The following is a 21905-nucleotide window of genomic DNA, read 5'->3' as shown; positions in this document are numbered from 1 at the left end:
CAGTATAGAGATATTATATATATATATATCAGTATAGAGATATTATATATCAGTATAGAGATATTATATATCAGTATAGAGATATTATATATCAGTATAGAGATATTATATATATCAGTATAGAGATATTATATATATATATATCAGTATAGAGATATTATATATCAGTATAGAGATATTATATATCAGTATAGAGATATTATATATATCAGTATAGAGATATTATATATATCAGTATAGAGATATTATATATATATATATATCAGTATAGAGATATTATATATCAGTATAGAGATATTATATATATATATATCAGTATAGAGATATTATATATATCAGTATATATATATATATATATATATATATATATCAGTATAGATATATTATATATCAGTATAGAGATATTATATATATCAGTATAGAGATATTATATATATCAGTATAGAGATATTATATATCAGTATAGAGATATTATATATATATATATCAGTATAGAGATATTATATATCAGTATAGAGATATTATATATCAGTATAGATATATTATATATCAGTATAGATATATTATATATCAGTATAGAGATATTATATATCAGTATAGAGATATTATATATATCAGTATAGAGATATTATATATATCAGTATAGAGATATTATATTTATCAGTATAGAGATATTATATATATCAGTATAGAAATATTATACATCAGTATAGATATTATATATCAGTATAGAGATATATATCAGTATAGAGATATTATATATATCAGTATAGAGATATTATATATATCAGTATAGAGATATTATATATATATATATATCAGTATAGAGATATTATATATCAGTATAGAGATATTATATATCAGTATAGAGATATTATATATATATATATCAGTATAGAGATATTATATATATCAGTATAGAGATATTATATATATATATATCAGTATAGGTATATTATATATCAGTATAGAGATATTATATATATCAGTATAGAGATATTATATATATCAGTATAGAGATATTATATATCAGTATAGAGATATTATATATATATATCAGTATAGAGATATTATATATCAGTATAGAGATATTATATATCAGTATAGAGATATTATATATCAGTATAGAGATATTATATATCAGTATAGAGATATTATATATATCAGTATAGAGATATTATATATATCAGTATAGAGATATTATATATATCAGTATAGAGATATTATATATATATATCAGTATAGAGATATTATATATATATATATATATATCAGTATAGAGATATTATATATCAGTATAGAGATATTATATATCAGTATAGAGATATTATATATCAGTATAGAGATATTATATATATATATATCAGTATAGAGATATTATATATCAGTATAGAGATATTATATATATCAGTATAGAGATATTATATATCAGTATAGAGATGTTATATATCAGTATAGAGATATTATATATATCAGTATAGAGATATTATATATCAGTATAGAGATATTATATATCAGTATAGAGATATTATATATATCAGTATAGAGATATTATATATATCAATATAGAGATATTATATATCAGTATAGATATATTATATATCAGTATAGAGATATTATATATATCAGTATAGAGATATTATATATCAGTATAGAGATATTATATATCAGTATAGTGATATTATATATATATCAGTATAGAGATATTATATATCAGTATAGAGATATTATATATCAGTATAGAGATATTATATATCAGTATAGAGATATTATATATATATCAGTATAGAGATATTATATATCAGTATAGAGATATTATATATCAGTATAGAGATATTATATATCAGTATAGAGATATTATATATATATCAGTATAGAGATATTATATATCAGTATAGAGATATTATATATCAGTATAGAGATATTATATATCAGTATAGAGATATTATATATATATATCAGTATAGAGATATTATATATCAGTATAGAGATATTATATATCAGTATAGAGATATTATATATATATCAGTATAGAGATATTATATATCAGTATAGAGATATTATATATCAGTATAGAGATATTATATATCAGTATAGAGATATTATATATCAGTATAGAGATATTATATATCAGTATAGAGATATTATATATCAGTATAGAGATATTATATATCAGTATAGAGATATTATATATATATATATATATCAGTATAGAGATATTATATATCAGTATAGAGATATTATATATATCAGTATAGAGATATTATATATCAGTATAGAGATATTATATATCAGTATAGAGATATTATATATATCAGTATAGAGATATTATATATATATATATCAGTATAGAGATATTATATATACCAGTATATAGATTTGCGCGAAATTTCATTCCTGTTATTCAGCACCTGTGATTTGTTTAGACTACGTACTAACCTTTGTATTACTTACCTGTATCTATATTTTTGTAGACAGCGCTAATGTTTGCATTATATATTTATGTATATATATATATAATCTGAAATGAAATGAAACTTTATCTCTTGCTTACATCGCATATATATTTTTATTGTCATAATTTTACAAACAAAAGGAAATGGGCAACAGACATAGTCTATGGTAGACCGTTATTGAAATGTTTACATCAGTAACAAAAACGATTGAATACAGTGATAAATGCTAAGTACTAAACTTTTAGTGGTGATAACATCACTCAACGATTCAATTCACCCTCCTTTGCTGAATCTACACAGTTAACGAACAGACAAAACCCTGCCACAACAATGTGTGAACGGAATGTTTACATAAACAGTAAAATATCTCTAATTCAAATCAAAAATGGAATTATTCTTGGAATATTGTTCCATGTATTAACAATCAAGATAATAAACTGCCTGTGGTCTTTTTATGTTTCGTAGTACTACAATACTGATGTTTCTTACATTTCGAATAACTGTAGAACTGGCACTTCCGTTGTGAAACCCTTGGTATACTGTCTAGTACAAATCCCAGTCATCGTCAATCTGAGGTTACATGTTTTTCGCTTCCGCGTCAGAGAAGCGTTTGATACGAACCATTTTGGACATCAAAGAGGTCAAGCGTCAGATATACTGTAATACTAATTCGTATTCAAATTGTTATCGGAAGGAAGGACAAGTGAAGTTAACAAGTAATTTGCGCATTGTAATTATAGTGGGTGTTAAGAGAGCGAGTTGTTAGAGGACTCTCTGATTACTTGAGTGAGTTCGACCATTGTTGAATTGCGACAGTGGCGATTTGTGCGGAAACTGTGGAATGGTCAATACACAGACAGCGGTTTAATACGCATTTGATCGACATACAGAGTAATATGTCATTCTACAATCGGTCAACAGGTTTTACAATATAGCAGACTTTTCATTATCGTGTTTGTCGAGTCAATTTTCTCCTCTAATCAAAACGTATTAAGGTAAACCTTGTTTTGGAAACGATCGGTGAATATCAGTTGTAATTAAAACAATACGTATCAACATGGGCCGGATTGATTAGCAGCGGCGTAAATGGGGAGGAGGGAAGCAGAAGAGCAGCTATACGTCAGTATAAGTGTGCTTAGATCACGTGGTGTCGCCACTCGAGGACAGAGCTGCACCAGCACTGCACCAGCTAAGGCGTATCTGTTGTTGTCAAGTATTTGAAAAGGTAAGAAATTCATATATCTTTGTAGATATTCTGGATTAGAAATAACTGGTGCTGTGGTTATTTTTTCACTTTTTAATATACACATGTATACTTGTCAGGGACTACGTCCTTTCAACAATTCACTCAAACTTGTAACGTCTACTTTTGTGTTACTGATACTTATATCTATATTTCTCATTCACTAAATAGGAAATTGTTGAACCAAAACTAAAATATTATCCAAGTTAATTTCAAAACTTTTGTTAAAACTAGCCAAGCATGGCATTTTATACCGCAAATTCTTGAGATATTGAATATCATCGCAGAGAATATTTAAATTATTTAAATACATATTGTGGATTAAATATTGGGTTATCGTAATAATTTAAAATTATCATCGGGAAACTTATAATCGAATCATATCCGTAATATTGATAATAATCTCCTTTCAGCCACGCTTTTTCATCGAAATATTCATCACATGTTTTGGATGGTGGTCGATTTTCAAGTAATGCTGTACAAAAAGCAAGTTTAGATGATGTTGATAATAATCCAAAACAGTGTTATTAGTTTAAATGTTTATGGATTGTTCTTAGCTAAGCAATACGATCTTATATATGTTATGATATTTTAATTAGCTTATTTCTTTAACGAGGTTCGGTTTGTTTTGATATTTGTCCGATATGCAATATCCACGTGTTGAAACTAGAAACTAGAAAAACTGTTCTGATCATAAGACTATATAATTGTCTCAGGCTGCCTAGTTTGCTAGTCGATGTTTGGTAAAGGTGGTGTATTTTTGGTATGTATGGAGATTAAACCTGTTCAAAACTTCCATCCCAGAAATGTTCTGTTAATTGCAAATCATGTTTCAGTTTATAATTCAATGAATATATTACTTAATCCTATTTTTAGTCCTAACGACAAATCAAAATGTCAAAGATGGTTTGCTTTAAGTTATATATATTCTGAAAACTTTTCCACATCATCTAAATCAGAGTTGTGTTAACACGTCGACTGACTAATGAAGGTTTATGACGGCCGAAGTGGAAAAGCTATCGATTTTCTTGAAAAAGATTAATTAAGATTTCGAAACGGAAATTATTCTTTCTTTTAAAGGTTAAAAGAGACCGTTACGTTTTGCATAACATTACATTGAATATCTTTACCTTTAATGTTGTTCCTTACTTCACTAATAAGATTAAACAGAATTAAACAAATCAAGAAAACGAAAGAGTACATATAAAATGTCTAAGCTGGATATATAGTAATCGAGATATTCAGATGTCTATAAATATATTTCAAAATACCGTTACCTTTAATATCCAGGCTTCATATATAATAATGTCCAAGGTCTTAACATCAGGGGTCATAATGTTACATTATAGAAAGCATCATAAGTACGTATTTTCTATTTTTAGATGTATATGTATCACTGGAATTAGATATTCTCGGTAATACCTTGTGAGGCACTCTTCTAGGTTTTAAACGTTTTTATGGTCTGTTGTTATCGAGACGGGCACAAAAATAGAAATTCGTCTATTGAAATTGCGAAAAGCATTTATTTGAAATACGATAAACGTTGGTGTTGCAAGGAATGACACCTTTAGAATATCATTATTTTCTCACATTTCATAGCTGAAACTCAGAATGCTTCTGTTAAACACCGAATATATTTAACAAAAATGGCTCTATGCACGTATATAAAGGATTAAAAACTTTGTAGGATTGATTTGTTTTTTGTTTAATAAATATTTTACATTAAATGCATTTAATGTATATAAATCATATCATTATTTCATCTTTACAATAAATTCAACGAATCTGATGTACCTTAAATAAGCAGGAGTATAGTCAGCATGCCATATGCAAATTAGCTAACTCTAACTTAAAAATGTGTTTAGATATTAGCCTTGAATTTGATAAGCGTGAGAACTTTTTCGTTTTAAAAAGTCTTTCACCGAATTACACATTTTCCCATGCTTTTGTTACACCCAAATGGCATGCAGCGGTAGATGATTGCATTCATAAGACTTTAAAACCTGACAGGGGAAATCCACTCCAGCGTAGGCATGTGAACAGAACCGATGTTGTAATGATTTGATGATAAACCTTTATTGGTCTTCATGATATAATTACAGTTGGTTGTTAATCATATTGATCTGTGACTGGTGTGTGATCGTTTGAATAGGTAGATACTTGATATATCTAGTTTATCTATTCATGACCTATCTCATCAGAAATGGTAAGCCACGCAGTTACATCTTACATATTGACTCCTTAATAAATACAATCGACTAAACATAGGCCATTAACGCTTACTGGACGTTGAAAAGATAACCTGAATCACCAATATTATAGGATTTGGGTTGTGTCTAAAATGCGATCGACCAGGAACAAGCTCTGAAACATTTTATCCAAAATAAAGTCTTTTGACACTTCAGTATGATACCATTATATTATCTTGCGTGCGCAGTTTCATCATCGCCCACATAATAAATCCTGTAAGTAATCTGATATCAAAAATACTCAGTCAGTATGAATATATAAGGTATAGCACACAACGTAGATACTGACTGCTCTGATTTCTAATTGTTAGTAAAACAAATCCATCGTTACATATTCATTCACCACTAAATCCTCTTGCGTTTGTAGATAATCTCCTTTCAGCCACGCTTTTGCATCGAAATATTCAGTCACATGTTTTGAATGGTGGTCGATTTTCAAGTAATGCTGTACAAAAAGCAAGTTTAGATAATATAAGGTACTCAATTTCGGTTCATTTTATCTTTTTTATGTCAGATATTCTCCTAACAACTTTAAGCAAAAGATAAGAATATGAAGCGTGATCCAATTTACAGGACGATAGTCCTTTTAAAATAAAAACTGCGATAGATACCGACATGGTTAACGTCAACGCGAGATAAGTACGCGTGTTGAATTTTTTTTTGTGCGTGTGTGTTTGTTGGAGACTAAGTGTAACAAAAACAATACGAAAATACCAACCTCAAATTCAATAAAAGAAAGGCAAAATAAGAACAAAAGAAAGATTTAAAAGGAGACTCCTGAAAATGTATACGGAGAATAAGACCAGGTGTTCCGGACGAGTATGCTTCTTTATTTAGTTTTGAAAACAGCTAAATTTGTTTAATTGTGGGGTTAACTCACCTCCCCGCTTTATTTCTTCATTACGTTTTCAATACCCTATTTATACTATACTGTTTCCAACTCTTTGATAAATATAGGTACTCGTTTAAATTACGTTTCTATTTTTGTACAATACCCCAATACTTTCATGCACTAAAAGCGTTTTAAATTTATGATGATTTTATATATCATGAAGATTAACCTAAGGTCATCTGACCTTATACCTGCATAATCAGGGCCCGTATTCACGAAACCATTCTCATGCTCGAGCAAACTTTTTTATAATTCACCTAAATCATATAAAATAATACAAATGTCAAATATAAACATGGAATATAACTTTGACTTGAAATCCTTTCAAAATTGTTTTTAAATCTTTGTGATTTTTTTAACTTAAACAAGACATAAGGCACAAAATTCATGCTTGAGCATGAGAACGGTTTCATGAATACAGGCCCAGGTCTTAAGCAATGCATATTTCAACTTTTTAAAATTCAATAAAAGTGATTCAGTTGAATCCTATGTAAAATGAATATGTTAAATTATTTACCTTTCTTTATAAACCCATTTTAAACTTCTTCTCCAGGTCAAAGGGTCTTTTAGTTTGCAAGTTTGCTTTTGTAAACATTGTGTAAATAATAATGAAAACTTGCGACAAATAGATACAATTTTAATCAGAATCGTTTGCAGTACCACCAGCACGTAAGGTATACAGATGTATTGTTTATAATGTACAAACTTTTTAGTTTTGGTAATAAATTGTATCTGGTACAAACATAGACGTGTCTGTGTGCGATAAATGAAATTTATTTGCTGGGTCCATCTTCGCCCTAGAGATTGAATGATCATTATCTTCTGTTCACCTTCGCTGGACATGTCATCGACCTGGCGGGTGGAAACGAGCTTACCATGTTTGATTCATCTTCAGCGTTTGATGGTCTGGTATCTAAATCGTCTCAGAAATTGTAAAAATCTAAATATTGAAGGACGGAAGTCACACGAGTATTGTTTTGTGTTTTATTTGTTGCATTGATAAAAGATATCATACGAATGACATCAAACATGCTTTGAACTATGACCCTTAAACCACAATAGTGTACAGTTGTATTGGTGTTGTTAGTGTTTAATGTATAGACTGACAAGTGACAGAGTGTCACCCCAGTCTCTTTGTAAACTCCTATCCACACTTGTGGTTTTGTATACACTCCGAGAAGAAAACACACGCTACATATACAAGAATAAGAGAGTGATACAGGCAATATGGGTCTCTTGTTGCTGATTTTCATTACGCTGCGACGACGACATAGGTTTGCTGCATATATGAAATTTCATTGAAATTTATAACGTTTTACCTATTTTTATAGAGGTCATGCCGTTTAGATCATCCCTTGTGGTCCTGGGGCTGGTGTTTGTCCTTCTACTGATGATCACTAGGGGTTCAGCCCGTTCATTCCAAGTCTCACCGGATCAAAAAGAGCGACAGGTAAGCATGTTAGAATATCGACAGTATGCATGACTTGTCTAAGAAATGTTTTCCGATACAGAACGAACATCTAATTGTTTCTTTTTAATAGCATTTAGAATCATTAATGAGCAATTTGGCAGTAAGAATGTCTATCGTTATACGGTTTTACAGTCGTATTTCATACATAAACGTCTTCATGAGTACTTGAAACAAAAGAGGATAAGATCAAGACGGTCTCCAAAGGTTTCAAGGCGTCTGCATTATTGCAAGCATTGCTTAACTTATTTATCGACTTTTCAACAAAAGTACATGTATATGTAAACAGCAAATAACGTTACGTTATCTCAAACGGAATCAAAACATAGTAAAAACAAAGCGAATATTATTCCTTATTTCGTAGGCGGAACCATTAAACCGTTGGTAAGCATATACTCACTCCTGTAGGCAAAAATATTAAGATAAAGGCCATTTAATGGCCACTACTTGAACGTCATCTGATCCCATGCAGGTAGGGCATAAGGACTGTACCTGATGCCCCCATCGTATCATCATAAGAGGCGACTAAATTTGGGGTATAACTTTCTCTTCTTTTCAAACATCTATACTTTCTTCCTCGGTACTGCCTCTGTTCTTGACCTCTAGTTGAACGCTCGTTCTTATGATGCATTATATTCGTGTTGATACCAACTTTATTGATCTTACTTAAGTAACGAAGGAGCCTGGTAACCCACAATAAGTACACTGAGGAAAGTCCCTGGCAGGAGACCCCGCAATAATTGCACTGGCCAAGGTCATTGGATGGAAAATCCACAATAAGTGTACTGTTGAAGGACCCTTGCTGGTTACCCTTCAATAAGTGTACTTACCAAGGTCACTTGCAAGAGACTAAAGTTTAATGTTGAAAGATTCAGGTTTGTCACACTACAATAAGTGTAATGACGAAGGTTTCTTGCAGGACTCCCTACAATAAGTGTACTGACAAAGGCTCCTTGCAGGACTCCCTACAATATGTGTACTGACAAAGGCTCCTTGCAGGACTCCCTACAATAAGTGTACTGACAAAGGCTCCTTGCAGGACTCCCTACAATAAGTGTACTGACAAAGGCTCCTTGCAGGACTCCCTACAATAAGTGTACTGACAAAGGTTTCTTGCAGGACTCCCTACAATAAGTGTACTGACAAAGGCTCCGTGCAGGACTCCCTACAATAAGTGTACTGACAAAGGCTCCTTGCAGGACTCCCTACAATAAGTGTACTGACAAAGGCTCCTTGCAGGACTCCCTACAATAAGTGTACTGACAAAGGTTTCTTGCAGGACTCCCTACAATAAGTGTACTGACAAAGGCTCCGTGCAGGACTCCCTACAATAAGTGTACTGACGAAGGTTTCTTGCAGGACTCCCTACAATAAGTGTACTGACAAAGGCTCCTTGCAGGACTCCCTACAATAAGTGTACTGACAAAGGTTTCTTGCAGGACTCCCTACAATAAGTGTACTGACAAAGGCTACTTGCAGGACTCCCTACAATAAGTGTACTGACAAAGGCTCCTTGCAGGACTCCCCACCATAAGTAAACTAAGCAAGGTCACTGGCAGACAACCCGAAATAAGTATACTGAGGAAGGTCGCCGGCAGGACACCCCGTAATAAGAAAACTGAGGAAGGTCGCTGGCAGGACAACCCGAAATAAGTATACTGAGGAAGGTCGCTGGCAGGACACCCCGTAATAAGAAAACTGAGGAAGGTCGCCGGCAGGACACCCCGTAATAAGTAAACTGAGGAAGGTCGCTGGCAGGACACCCCGTAATAAGTAAACTGAGGAAGGTCGCTGGCAGGACACCCCGCAGACCGTTGAGGTGTGGAGTACCATTTTCATAGACGATATTACGACTAGATTACTTTTTAGCCGCTACACTCAATCGATTAGAGCGTTGCTAAACAAAACCTCAGGTGAATATCCGAGATGCGAAATTCGACTATCCCTACCTGGATGATTTGTATCTCTCAGGAATCTGATAAACTGACCGGCCTGTCTGACGTGGCGGCGTCATTCGGAAAGAACTTTTATCCAAATTACTAGGGATGACAGGGGACGGGCCTCCCGTATGCTGTCCAGTAAGGAAGCCAAGGAGATCCACATAAAGAGTCTGGCTGTTTACCTGACGATAAACCCATAATACGAACAAAATTCCGTTTCATTTACCATTTACAGTTGGACGTCTCGAATATCTCGATATAAAGGCGATTACGCCATTTACTACCGTAGAATCACTCGGTTCAAGGGTGATAACTCTAACACAATGTGACGACACATTTAAGTTGTCGGACGACTGTCATGATGGAAGCATCCTCGATACTCCAAGGGTTACGGTCACTTTCGTAATTTATTTCATTGGGATAATTTTTCATAGTTTAAACATTTGAAAATATCTTACATTATTTATATATAAATATGTAAGCATTCAATGATAACATAGTGTATGTAAAACAACAAATTGGAAGAAGGATGATGAGGATCTATCGCAATCTCCCGTAACACTATTACCGCCTCCAATCGTACGCTGCCTTGCCTTGCGTTGCGTTATTCTCTAGGTGAAAATTACCACCCACTGTGCAGTGGTTATTTGTCAATTTTAAGACTGACATTTAGTCTTGCGCAACAATAGGGTCAACCTGTTGGACATGCCCGACATTTGCTTTAATCCCTAAATTATGTATATATATATATGTGTGTGTGTATGTGCGTGGTTTAGCTATGGTGATACATTGGAAACAGCTAGATGAAATGTGACATCATACATGTAGTTCCAAATAGTATATTTAAAAAAGAATTGTTAGTGGAACTATTCTGTTGTCAAGACGTCGTCAATGACGACTACCGCCACCTACTGCTTCCGGTAGAATATTTCAAATCAGTTGTGGGTCGCAACTACTATATCGATGTTTGTGAGGTAATTTGATGAAAAAAAGAAGATTTTATCATTCGGTTTATCCAACGTAAATATATAAATTTCATTCTGCACGTGCATATAAGCGCATTTACTTGTATTTATGTGTACGTACAGATCATTAAATAATATAATATGAAGTATCACGCAGTGGGAACAACATTCCAAGCATATTACATTGTTTGTTGATTTATCTAACGGTTTTAACGTCCATTATTACGGCTTTGCAGCTGAAGCATTTTATTGAGTAGTCGCTGCTTTTGAAAAGTCTTGTTTTTTCTTTTTCTTTCTTCTTCCTGTCTTTTTTATTATTTAGTTTATGAAAATCCCTTTTCTCGTTTGTTGTTTCAGGAAATCATGGTGTTAGCTGCGAGAATTATAAAGATTGCTATGTCAACGCCGCCTTCACCAAGCGAGGTCATGGATAAACGTAATGCCGGAACTATTGACTCCTTGTACAATTTACCCGACTTATTTGCTGCACGGTCAACATAGATCAATGACGCAAAATCAGGGAGTGATGGTCTAACATAGATCAGGGAGTGATGGTCTAACATAGATCAGGGAGTGATGGTCTAACATAGATAGATCAGGGAGTGATGGTCTGAGATAGATCAGGGAGTGATGGTCTAACATAGATAAATCAGGGAGTGATGGTCTAACATAGATAGATCAGGGAGTGATGGTCTAACATAGATAGATCAGGGAGTGATGGTCTAACATAGATCAGGGAGTGGTGGTCTTACATAGATCAGGGAGTGATGGTCTAACACAGATCAGGGAGTGATGGTCTAACATAGATAGATCAGGGAGTGATGGTCTAACATAGATCAGGGAGTGATGGTCTAACATAGATCAGGGAGTGATGGTCTAACATAGATAGATCAGGGAGTGGTGGTCTAACATAGATAGATCTGGAAGTGATGGTCTAACATAGATCAGGGAGTGATGGTCTAACATAGATCAGGGAGTGATGGTCTAACATAGATAGATCAGGGAGTGATGGTCTAACATAGATCAGGGAGTGAGGGAGTGATGGTCTAACATAGATAGATCAGGGAGTGATGGTCTAACATAGATCAGGGAGTGATGGTCTAGCATAGATAAATGAGGAAGTGATGGTCTAACATAGATAGATCAGGGAGTGATGGTCTAACATAGATCAGGGAGTGATGGTCTAACATAGATAGATCAGGGAGTGATGGTCTAACATAGATAGATCAGGGAGTGATGGTCTAACATAGATAGATCAGGGAGTGATGGTCTAACATAGATCAGGGAGTGATGGTCTAACATAGATAGATCAGGGAGTGATGGTCTAACATAGATCAGGGAGTGATGGTCTAACATAGATCAGGGAGTGATGGTCTAACATAGATAGATCAGGGAGTGATGGTCTAACATAGATCAGGGAGTGATGGTCTAACATAGATAGATCAGGGAGTGATGGTCTAACATAGATAGATCAGGGAGTGATGGTCTAACATAGATAGATCAGGGAGTGATGGTCTAACATAGATCAGGGAGTGATGGTCTAACATAGATCAGGGAGTGATGGTCTAACATAGATCAGGGAGTGATGGTCTAACATAGATCAGGAAGTGATGGTCTAACATAGATCAGGGAGTGATGGTCTAACATAGATCAGGGAGTGATGGTCTAACATAGATAGATCAGGGAGTGATGGTCTAACATAGATAGATCAGGGAGTGATGGTCTAACATAGATCAGGGAGTGGTGGTCTTACATAGATCAGGGAGTGATGGTCTAACATAGACAGATCAGGGAGTAATGGTCTGACATAGATCAGGAAGTGATGGTCTTACATAGATCAGGGAGTGAAGGTCTAACATAGATCAGGGAGTGATGGTCTAACAGATAGATCAGGGAGTGATGGTCCGACATAGATCAGGGAGTGATGGTCTAACAGATAGATCAGGGAGTGATGGTCCGACATAGATCAGGGAGTGATGGTCTAACATAGATCAGGGAGTGATGGTCTAACATAGATAGATCAGGGAGTGGTGGTCTAACATAGATAGATCAGGGAGTGATGGTCTAACATAGATAGATCAGGGAGTGATGGTCTAACATAGATAGATCAGGGAGTGATGGTCTAACATAGATAGATCAGGGAGTGATGGTCTAACATAGATCAGGGAGTGATGGTCTAACATAGATAGGGAGTGATGGTCTAATCAGGGAGTGATGGTCTAATAGATAGATCAGGGAGTGATGGTCTAACATAGATAGATCAGGGAGTGATGGTCTAACATAGATAGATCAGGGAGTGATGGTCTAACATAGATCAGGGAGTGATGGTCTAACATAGATCAGGGAGTGATGGTCCGACATAGATAGATCAGGGAGTGATGGTCTAACACAGAGAGATCAGGGAGTGATGGTCTAACATAGATCAGGGAGTGATGGTCTAACATAGATCAGGGAGTGATGGTCTAACATAGATCAGGGAGTGATGGTCTAACATAGATCAGGGAGTGATGGTCTAACATAGATAGATCAGGGAGTGATGGTCTAACATAGATCAGGGAGTGATGGTCTAACATAGATAGATCAGGGAGTGATGGTCTAACATAGATAGATCAGGGAGTGATGGTCTAACATAGATAGATCAGGGAGTGATGGTCTAACATAGATAGATCAGGGAGTGATGGTCTAACATAGATCAGGGAGTGATGGTCTAACATAGATCAGGGAGTGATGGTCTAACATAGATAGATCAGGGAGTGATGGTCTAACATAGATCAGGGAGTGATGGTCTAACATAGATAGATCAGGGAGTGATGGTCTAACATAGATCAGGGAGTGATGGTCTAACATAGATCAGGGAGTGATGGTCTAACATAGATCAGGGAGTGATGGTCTAACATAGATAGATGAGGAAGTGGTGGTCTAACATAGATCAGGGAGTGATGGTCTAACATAGATCAGGGAGTGATGGTCTAACATAGATCAGGGAGTGATGGTCTAACATAGATAGATCAGGGAGTGATGGTCTAACATAGATAGATCAGGGAGTGATGGTCTAACATAGATCAGGGAGTGATGGTCTAACATAGATCAGGGAGTGATGGTCTAACATAGATCAGGGAGTGAAGGTCTAACATAGATAGATCAGGGAGTGATGGTCTAACATAGATAGATCAGGGAGTGATGGTCTAACATAGATCAGGGAGTGATGGTCTAACATAGATAGATCAGGGAGTGATGGTCTAACATAGATAGATCAGGGAGTGATGGTCTAACATAGATAGATCAGGGAGTGATGGTCTAACATAGATAGATCAGGGAGTGATGGTCTAACATAGATAGATCAGGGAGTGATGGTCTAACATAGATCAGGGAGTGATGGTCTAACATAGATAGATCAGGGAGTGATGGTCTAACATAGATCAGGGAGTGATGGTCTAACATAGATCAGGGAGTGATGGTCTAACATAGATAGATCAGGGAGTGATGGTCTAACATAGATAGATCAGGGAGTGATGGTCTAACATAGATCAGGGAGTGATGGTCTAACATAGATAGATCAGGGAGTGATGGTCTAACATAGATAGAGTGATGGTCAACATAGATAGATCAGGGAGTGATGGTCTAACATAGATGGTCTAACATAGATAGATCAGGGAGTGATGGTCTAACATAGATAGATCAGGGAGTGATGGTCTAACATAGATAGATCAGGGAGTGATGGTCTAACATAGATAGATCAGGGAGTGATGGTCTAACATAGATAGATCAGGGAGTGATGGTCTAACATAGATCAGGGAGTGATGGTCTAACATAGATAGATCAGGGAGTGATGGTCTAACATAGATCAGGGAGTGATGGTCTAACATAGATCAGGGAGTGATGGTCTAACATAGATAGATCAGGGAGTGATGGTCTAACATAGATAGATCAGGGAGTGATGGTCTAACATAGATAGATCAGTGAGTGATGGTCTAACATAGATCAGGGAGTGATGGTCTAACATAGATAGATCAGGGAGTGATGGTCTAACATAGATCAGGGAGTGATGGTCTAACATAGATAGATCAGGGAGTGATGGTCTAACATAGATAGATCAGGGAGTGATGGTCTAACATAGATCAGGGAGTGATGGTCTAACATAGATAGATCAGGGAGTGGTGGTCTAACAGATCAGGGAGTGATGGTCCGACATAGATAGATCTGGGAGTGATGGTCTAACATAGACAGATCAGGGAGTGATGGTCTGACATAGATCAGGAAGTGATGATCTAACATAGATCAGGGAGTGAAGGTCTAACATAGATAGATCAGGGAGTGATGGTCTAACATAGATAGATCTGGAAGTGATGGTCTAACATAGATCAGGGAGTGATGGTCTAACATAGATCGGGGAGTGATGGTGCGACATAGATAGATCAGGGAGTGTTGGTAGTACAAAGATAGATCAGGGAGTGGCTGTCTATCATAGATAGATGAGTGAGTGATGGTCTAACATAGATCAGGGAGTGATGGTCTAACATAGATCAGGGAGTGATGGTCTAACATAGATAGATCAGTGAGTGATGGTCTAACATAGATCAGGGAGTGATGGTCTAACATAGATCAGGGAGTGATGGTCTAACATAGATAGATCAGGGAGTGATGGTCTAACATAGATAGATCAGGGAGTGATGGTCTAACATAGATCAGTGAGTGATGGTCTAACATAGATCAGGGAGTGATGGTCTAACATAGATCAGGGAGTGATGGTCTAACATAGATCAGGGAGTGATGGTCTAACATAGATAGATCAGGGAGTGATGGTCTAACATAGATAGATCAGGGAGTGATGGTCTAACATAGATAGATCAGGGAGTGATGGTCTAACATAGATCAGGGAGTGATGGTCTAACATAGATCAGGGAGTGATGGTCTAACATAGATCAGGGAGTGATGGTCTAACATAGATCAGGGAGTGATGGTCTAACATAGATAGATCAGGGAGTGATGGTCTAACATAGATCAGGGAGTGAAGGTCTAACATAGATCAGGGAGTGATGGTCTAACATAGATAGATCAGGGAGTGATGGTCTAACATAGATCAGGGAGTGATGGTCTAACATAGATAGATCAGGGAGTGATGGTCTAACATAGATAGATCAGGGAGTGATGGTCTAACATAGATAGATCAGGGAGTGATGGTCTAACATAGATAGATCAGGGAGTGATGGTCTAAGATAGATCAGGGAGTGATGGTCTAACATAGATCAGGGAGTGATGGTCTAACATAGATAGATCAGGGAGTGATGGTCTAACATAGATCAGGGAGTGATGGTCTAACATAGATCAGGGAGTGATGGTCTAACATAGATCAGGGAGTGGTGGTCTTACATAGATCAGGGAGTGATGGTCTAACACAGATCAGGGAGTGATGGTCTAACATAGATCAGGGAGTGATGGTCTAACATAGATCAGGGAGTGATGGTCTAACATAGATCAGGGAGTGATGGTCTAACATAGATAGATCAGGGAGTGATGGTCTAACATAGATAGATCAGGGAGTGATGGTCTAACATAGATCAGGGAGTGATGGTCTAACATAGATCAGGGAGTGATGGTCTAACATAGATAGATCAGGGAGTGGTGGTCTAACATAGATAGATCAGGGAGTGATGGTCTAACATAGATAGATCAGGGAGTGATGGTCTAACATAGATAGATCAGGGAGTGATGGTCTAACATAGATAGATCAGGGAGTGATGGTCTAACATAGATCAGGGAGTGATGTTCTAACATAGATAGATCAGGGAGTGGTGGTCTGACATAGATCAGGGAGTGATGGTCTAACATAGATAGATCAGGGAGTGATGGTCTAACATAGATAGATCAGGGAGTGGTGGTCTAACATAGATAGATCAGGGAGTGATGGTCTAACATAGATAGATCAGGGAGTGATGGTCTAACATAGATCAGGGAGTGATGGTCTAACATAGATCAGGGAGTGATGGTCTAACATAGATCAGGGAGTGATGGTCTAACATAGATCAGGGAGTGATGGTCTAACATAGATCAGGGAGTGATGGTGAGTGATGGTCTAACATAGATAGATCAGGGAGTGATGGTCTAACATAGATCAGGGAGTGATGGTCTAACATAGATAGATCAGGGAGTGATGGTCTAACATAGATCAGGGAGTGATGGTCTAACATAGATAGATCAGGGAGTGATGGTCTAACATAGATAGATCAGGGAGTGATGGTCTAACATAGATAGATCAGGGAGTGGTGGTCTAACATAGATAAATGAGGAAGTGATGGTCTAACATAGATCAGGGAGTGATGGTCTAACATAGATCAGGGAGTGATGGTCTAACATAGATCAGGGAGTGATGGTCTAACATAGATCAGGGAGTGATGGTCTAACATAGATCAGGGAGTGATGGTCTAACACAGATCTGGGAGTGATGGTCTAACATAGATCAGGGAGTGATGGTCTAACATAGATAGATCAGGGAGTGATGGTCCGACATAGATCTAACTAACATAGATCAGGGATTGATGGTCTAACATAGATCAGGGAGTGATGGTCTAACATAGATCAGGGAGTGATGGTCTAACATAGATAGATGAGGAAGTGGTGGTCTAACATAGATCAGGGAGTGATGGTCTAACATAGATAGATCAGGGAGTGGTGGTCTAACAGATCAGGGAGTGATGGTCCGACATAGATAGATCTGGGAGTGATGGTCTAACATAGATAGATCAGGGAGTGATGGTCTAACAATGTCTAACATATAAACATAGATCAGGGAGTGATGGTCTAACATAGATAGATCAATACATCATACGAGTCAGTTCCTGGTTCTGCAGATAAAATGATCGATGTAATTGTTATGGTTGTGAGTTTATGTTATTTAACTTTCAATCGAAAATAAGGGTCATTTGAAGGCAAACAAAAACAGAAAAACGCACTTACAAAAATAAAAGTGTAAACATTTAATCTTAAAATTCTTAAAAACTCATGGCAAACAATAAACAATATATATTCATGAAACGCTATACCCTCGGTTGCAACAAAATCAAAATCACATGGTCAAAAATTTGTCTTGTCATAATATGAAAGCAATAGTTATGGCCAATGATAACCTTTTACAAATGTAGGTCAAAGGTGACTTTTAAGGTCACATGGTCCAAAGTTTTGGTACCACCGGAAAGGTTATTTCACAAGGAACACACATGACAATGTGTGATCTCTTAATAGAATAGTTATGGTCAATGATAAATATTTTCAAATGTAGGTCAACAGTGATGTTTAAAGTCACATGGTCAACAATTTAAGTACAGCCGGAAAGGTCTTGCAACAAGGACAATATATGAAAGCATACCTCTTATGACAATAGTTAAGGCCAATACATTTTTTTTTTACAAATGTAGGTCAATGGTTACGTTCAAAGTCACACGGTGAAAATTGTTAGTACCACCCGATTTGTCTTGTGACAACGAACATAAATGTAAATATGAAAACCCCTACCTATTATTGTGCAATAGCTACAGCCAATTTTTTTTTTCAAATATAGGTCACATGTCAAAATCACATGGTCAAAGAAGTTTGTACCACCGGAAAGGTTTCGTCACAGGGAAAATACATACCAAATAGGAAAGCCCTACCACTCACTATGCAATACTTATGACAAATGTCAAAATGTTTCAAAAGTAGGTCAAAGGCGACGTTCAAGGTCATATGGTAAATCATTTTGGTACCGTCGGAAATGTCTTGCCAAAAGAAACACACATGCCAATTATGAAAGATAACAACAGACAAACAGACATCACAAAAACAATATCCCCCGATCTTTCGATCCGGGGGCATAAAAATATACGATATTATTGGAATATACTGAAAGTTTCAACATCGCTCTCTCTCTTATCACTATTTTCCAGATCGTTGTTTTTTTCATTTGAAACCTTAATATTTTTTACTGTAAGTTGAAGTCTCAAATTTAGCACGGTCATCGATACGAATATATATGTATGTCCCTGAAATAATTTTTCTTTTAAAGCTTTCTTGTGCAATTATATGTTATACTGCCAGTTGCTGCATCACTGTTATAAAGTGTCCACTATATCATGGAGATGATGCGAGTTACTATGGCGACCGGTGATTTTTTATGTGCCTTATAAAAAACACTACGGTTGCTAGTAAAAACGTAAGTACACAAGTTACAGAAGTAACATGTAAATATATGTTGGCACAACGCACATGTACATTTTTGATATAGCCACATCCTATGTTCCTCGAAATCACTATCACAATGGATCCGATTTATGTTCCTTGTTTAGACTTTCCGTCATGGGTATATCGTACACAACAGTTCTATCATGTTCCTTGTTTAGACTCTCTGTCAAGGATATATCGTACACAACAGTTCTATCGAATGTCTTTCCGTATAGTGTTGTAACGTACTTTGTGAGGAACAACCCTAGAATATACAAGAGTAGTGAACACACACTTAATATAAGAAGTAGGTAACAGAACCATAAGTCACTATATTCCTCCATTAGCCAACCAAGCAAGAGGGGAACCACGGCAGATCCGGTACAAGTACATACCATGTAAAGCGAGGAAATCTTTCCCGTCGTAGGCGTGATGTAGGTATTAGTCCATGTGAAAACTAATGAAAATATCATAGATCTAAAGTAGCCCACAGCTGCTGCCGTTATCCATATTCCTATATCTGCACGTTTTAAAGAAGAAATCAACAGACCTAGGATACCTGCTAGAACTCCGCAGATATGAACTCCTAGTAAAAATAACGTATTCACACGCGAGGCAAGCATGGCTACGACTATTGCAGCAATACAGCATACGTTAGACACGGCGCTCAGAAGAGCTCCATCAGATGGCGAAAATCCCGCTGCATCTACACAGTACACTACTATGAAAGACATAAAACCTTCTCCTACACATAGACTTATGAACATCAAACTTCCTATTAGGGCGAGACAAACTACTTTTAAATGAATCGGCAAACGTCTAGCTTTTCCTTCTTCTGGTGAAGATGGTCTATCTTCCGCCATTTCGTCGTGACCATCCGTTTGTGCGTTGTTTTTATTAGTTTCTACAATACTTCGAAAATACCTGGCTATAAATGGCAGTGACGCTAGAATGGCCAAAACCGCACTAATCGTATACGGCACAAACAGCCGAGAAATCAAGATGTGACCCTCGTTGTAATCAGTCCCATTCCTATAAGGTAAATTTACGGACGTGTTATCAACCATACTAACGGTGTGGAAATGGATGTCGCTCGTACCCTCTGAAGTGGACGAGACATCCTGGAGATAGGAGTTTATGGTGACGTTATGTAACGATCCGTTGTTATTGTGATACAGCGAATCGGCATTGCCGACATCTGAAAGGAATGGAGCGACAACAATGGGAGCTAAAAACACACCGATAGAGTACGAAAACTCCATGGAAAAGTACATCATCTTATTGTCCCTCCATATGTGCATCATTTCTGCATTACCCACTGAAAAAGAAGACATTTCAATGTTAATGGTCGTGTTTTCATAAGTGTTGAACAAATGACATAAAGGTGAAAAGTACATTTCAATTCAACCTAGTAATGAATACAGTATATCCGGAAGAATAAATTTAATTTCATCATAATAATGTTTCTTGATATATATATACATTTATTCATTCTATTGTATTAGCAACAGCCAGGATTATATGAAGACGGTTTCGTGAATGATATAGTCAATATTCCGAAATATCACAGCCTGTAAGATGTAGCATCAGTACCCACCTGTTCGCAGTATACCGATATAGGGCTAACCATGCCTTGTATGTGCTACATATGGCTGAAATATCACAGCTTGTAAGAGGTAGCATTAGTACCCACCTGTTCGCAGTATACCGACATAGGGCTAACCATGCCTTGTATGTGCTACATATGGCTGAAATATCACAGCTTGTAAGAGGTAGCATTAGTACCCACCTGTTCGCAGTATACCGAGATTGGGCTAACCACGCCTTGTACGTTCCACATATGGCTGAAACATCACAGCCTGTAAGAGGCAACATTAGTACCCACCTGTTCGCAGTATACCGACACAGGGCTAACCACGCCTTGTACGTTCCACATATGGCTGAAATATCACAGCCTGTAAGAGGCAACATTAGTACCCACCTGTTCGCAGTATACCGACACAGGGCTAACCACGCCTTGTACGTTCAACATATGGCTGAAACATCACAGCCTGTAAGAGGCAACATTAGTACCCACCTGTTCGCAGTATACCGACACAGGGCTAACCACGCCTTGTACGTGCTACATGTGGCTGAAATATCACAGCCTGTAACAGGTAGCATTAGTACCCACCTGTTCGCAGTATACCGACATAGGACTAACCACGCATTGTACGTGCTAACATGGATGAAATATCTCAGCCTTTAAGAGGTAACATTAGTACCCACATGTTCGCAGTATACCGAAGAGTTCAAAACTTAATGTTCTTGGCTTGACAAGATGACATGTCTTAACAAGTTACATTATGTCTTTGTCAAGATGAGACTGTGCAGATTATCATGTAACCTTGTCTAGTTATGATGTAAGGCGACCTTCAGTAGCTTAATGAATAAGACTTGTGTTTTCATTTTACCTGTTGGATGCCGACAACAGTCTACTTAGGACGTAACCACCCAAAG

The 21905-nt window shown here is 36.4% G+C and overlaps 2 protein-coding genes across 2 annotated transcripts in view; one reads left to right on the top strand and one right to left on the bottom strand.

Annotated features, from left to right (window-relative positions):
* The first annotated feature begins 8176 nt into the window (after nucleotides 1-8176).
* Nucleotides 8177-11714, top strand: LOC132546316 (cerebrin prohormone-like). Its single transcript, XM_060210041.1, has 2 exons — nucleotides 8177-8290; nucleotides 11571-11714. The coding sequence occupies exons 1-2, from the start codon at nucleotides 8177-8179 to the stop codon at nucleotides 11712-11714; spliced, it is 258 nt and encodes an 85-aa protein (XP_060066024.1).
* A 6504-nt stretch (nucleotides 11715-18218) lies between these two features.
* Nucleotides 18219-21905, bottom strand: part of LOC132546288 (sodium-dependent glucose transporter 1B-like) — a 51275-nt gene continuing 47588 nt past the window's right edge. The window contains exon 4 of the mRNA XM_060209999.1: nucleotides 18219-20724. Within this exon, the coding sequence (XP_060065982.1) occupies nucleotides 19499-20724 (1226 nt within the window). The 3' untranslated portion in view covers nucleotides 18219-19498. The remainder of the gene's footprint in view (nucleotides 20725-21905) is intronic.

Source organism: Ylistrum balloti, unplaced genomic scaffold, assembly GCF_031769215.1.
Source record: "Ylistrum balloti isolate Yb309-2 unplaced genomic scaffold, AGI_CSIRO_Ybal_v1 Utg369882, whole genome shotgun sequence".
In the NCBI taxonomy this organism is placed as follows: Eukaryota; Metazoa; Mollusca; class Bivalvia; order Pectinida; family Pectinidae; genus Ylistrum; species Ylistrum balloti.
Note: the sequence above shows the minus strand (reverse complement) of the source record. Positions and strands in the feature narration are given on the sequence as shown.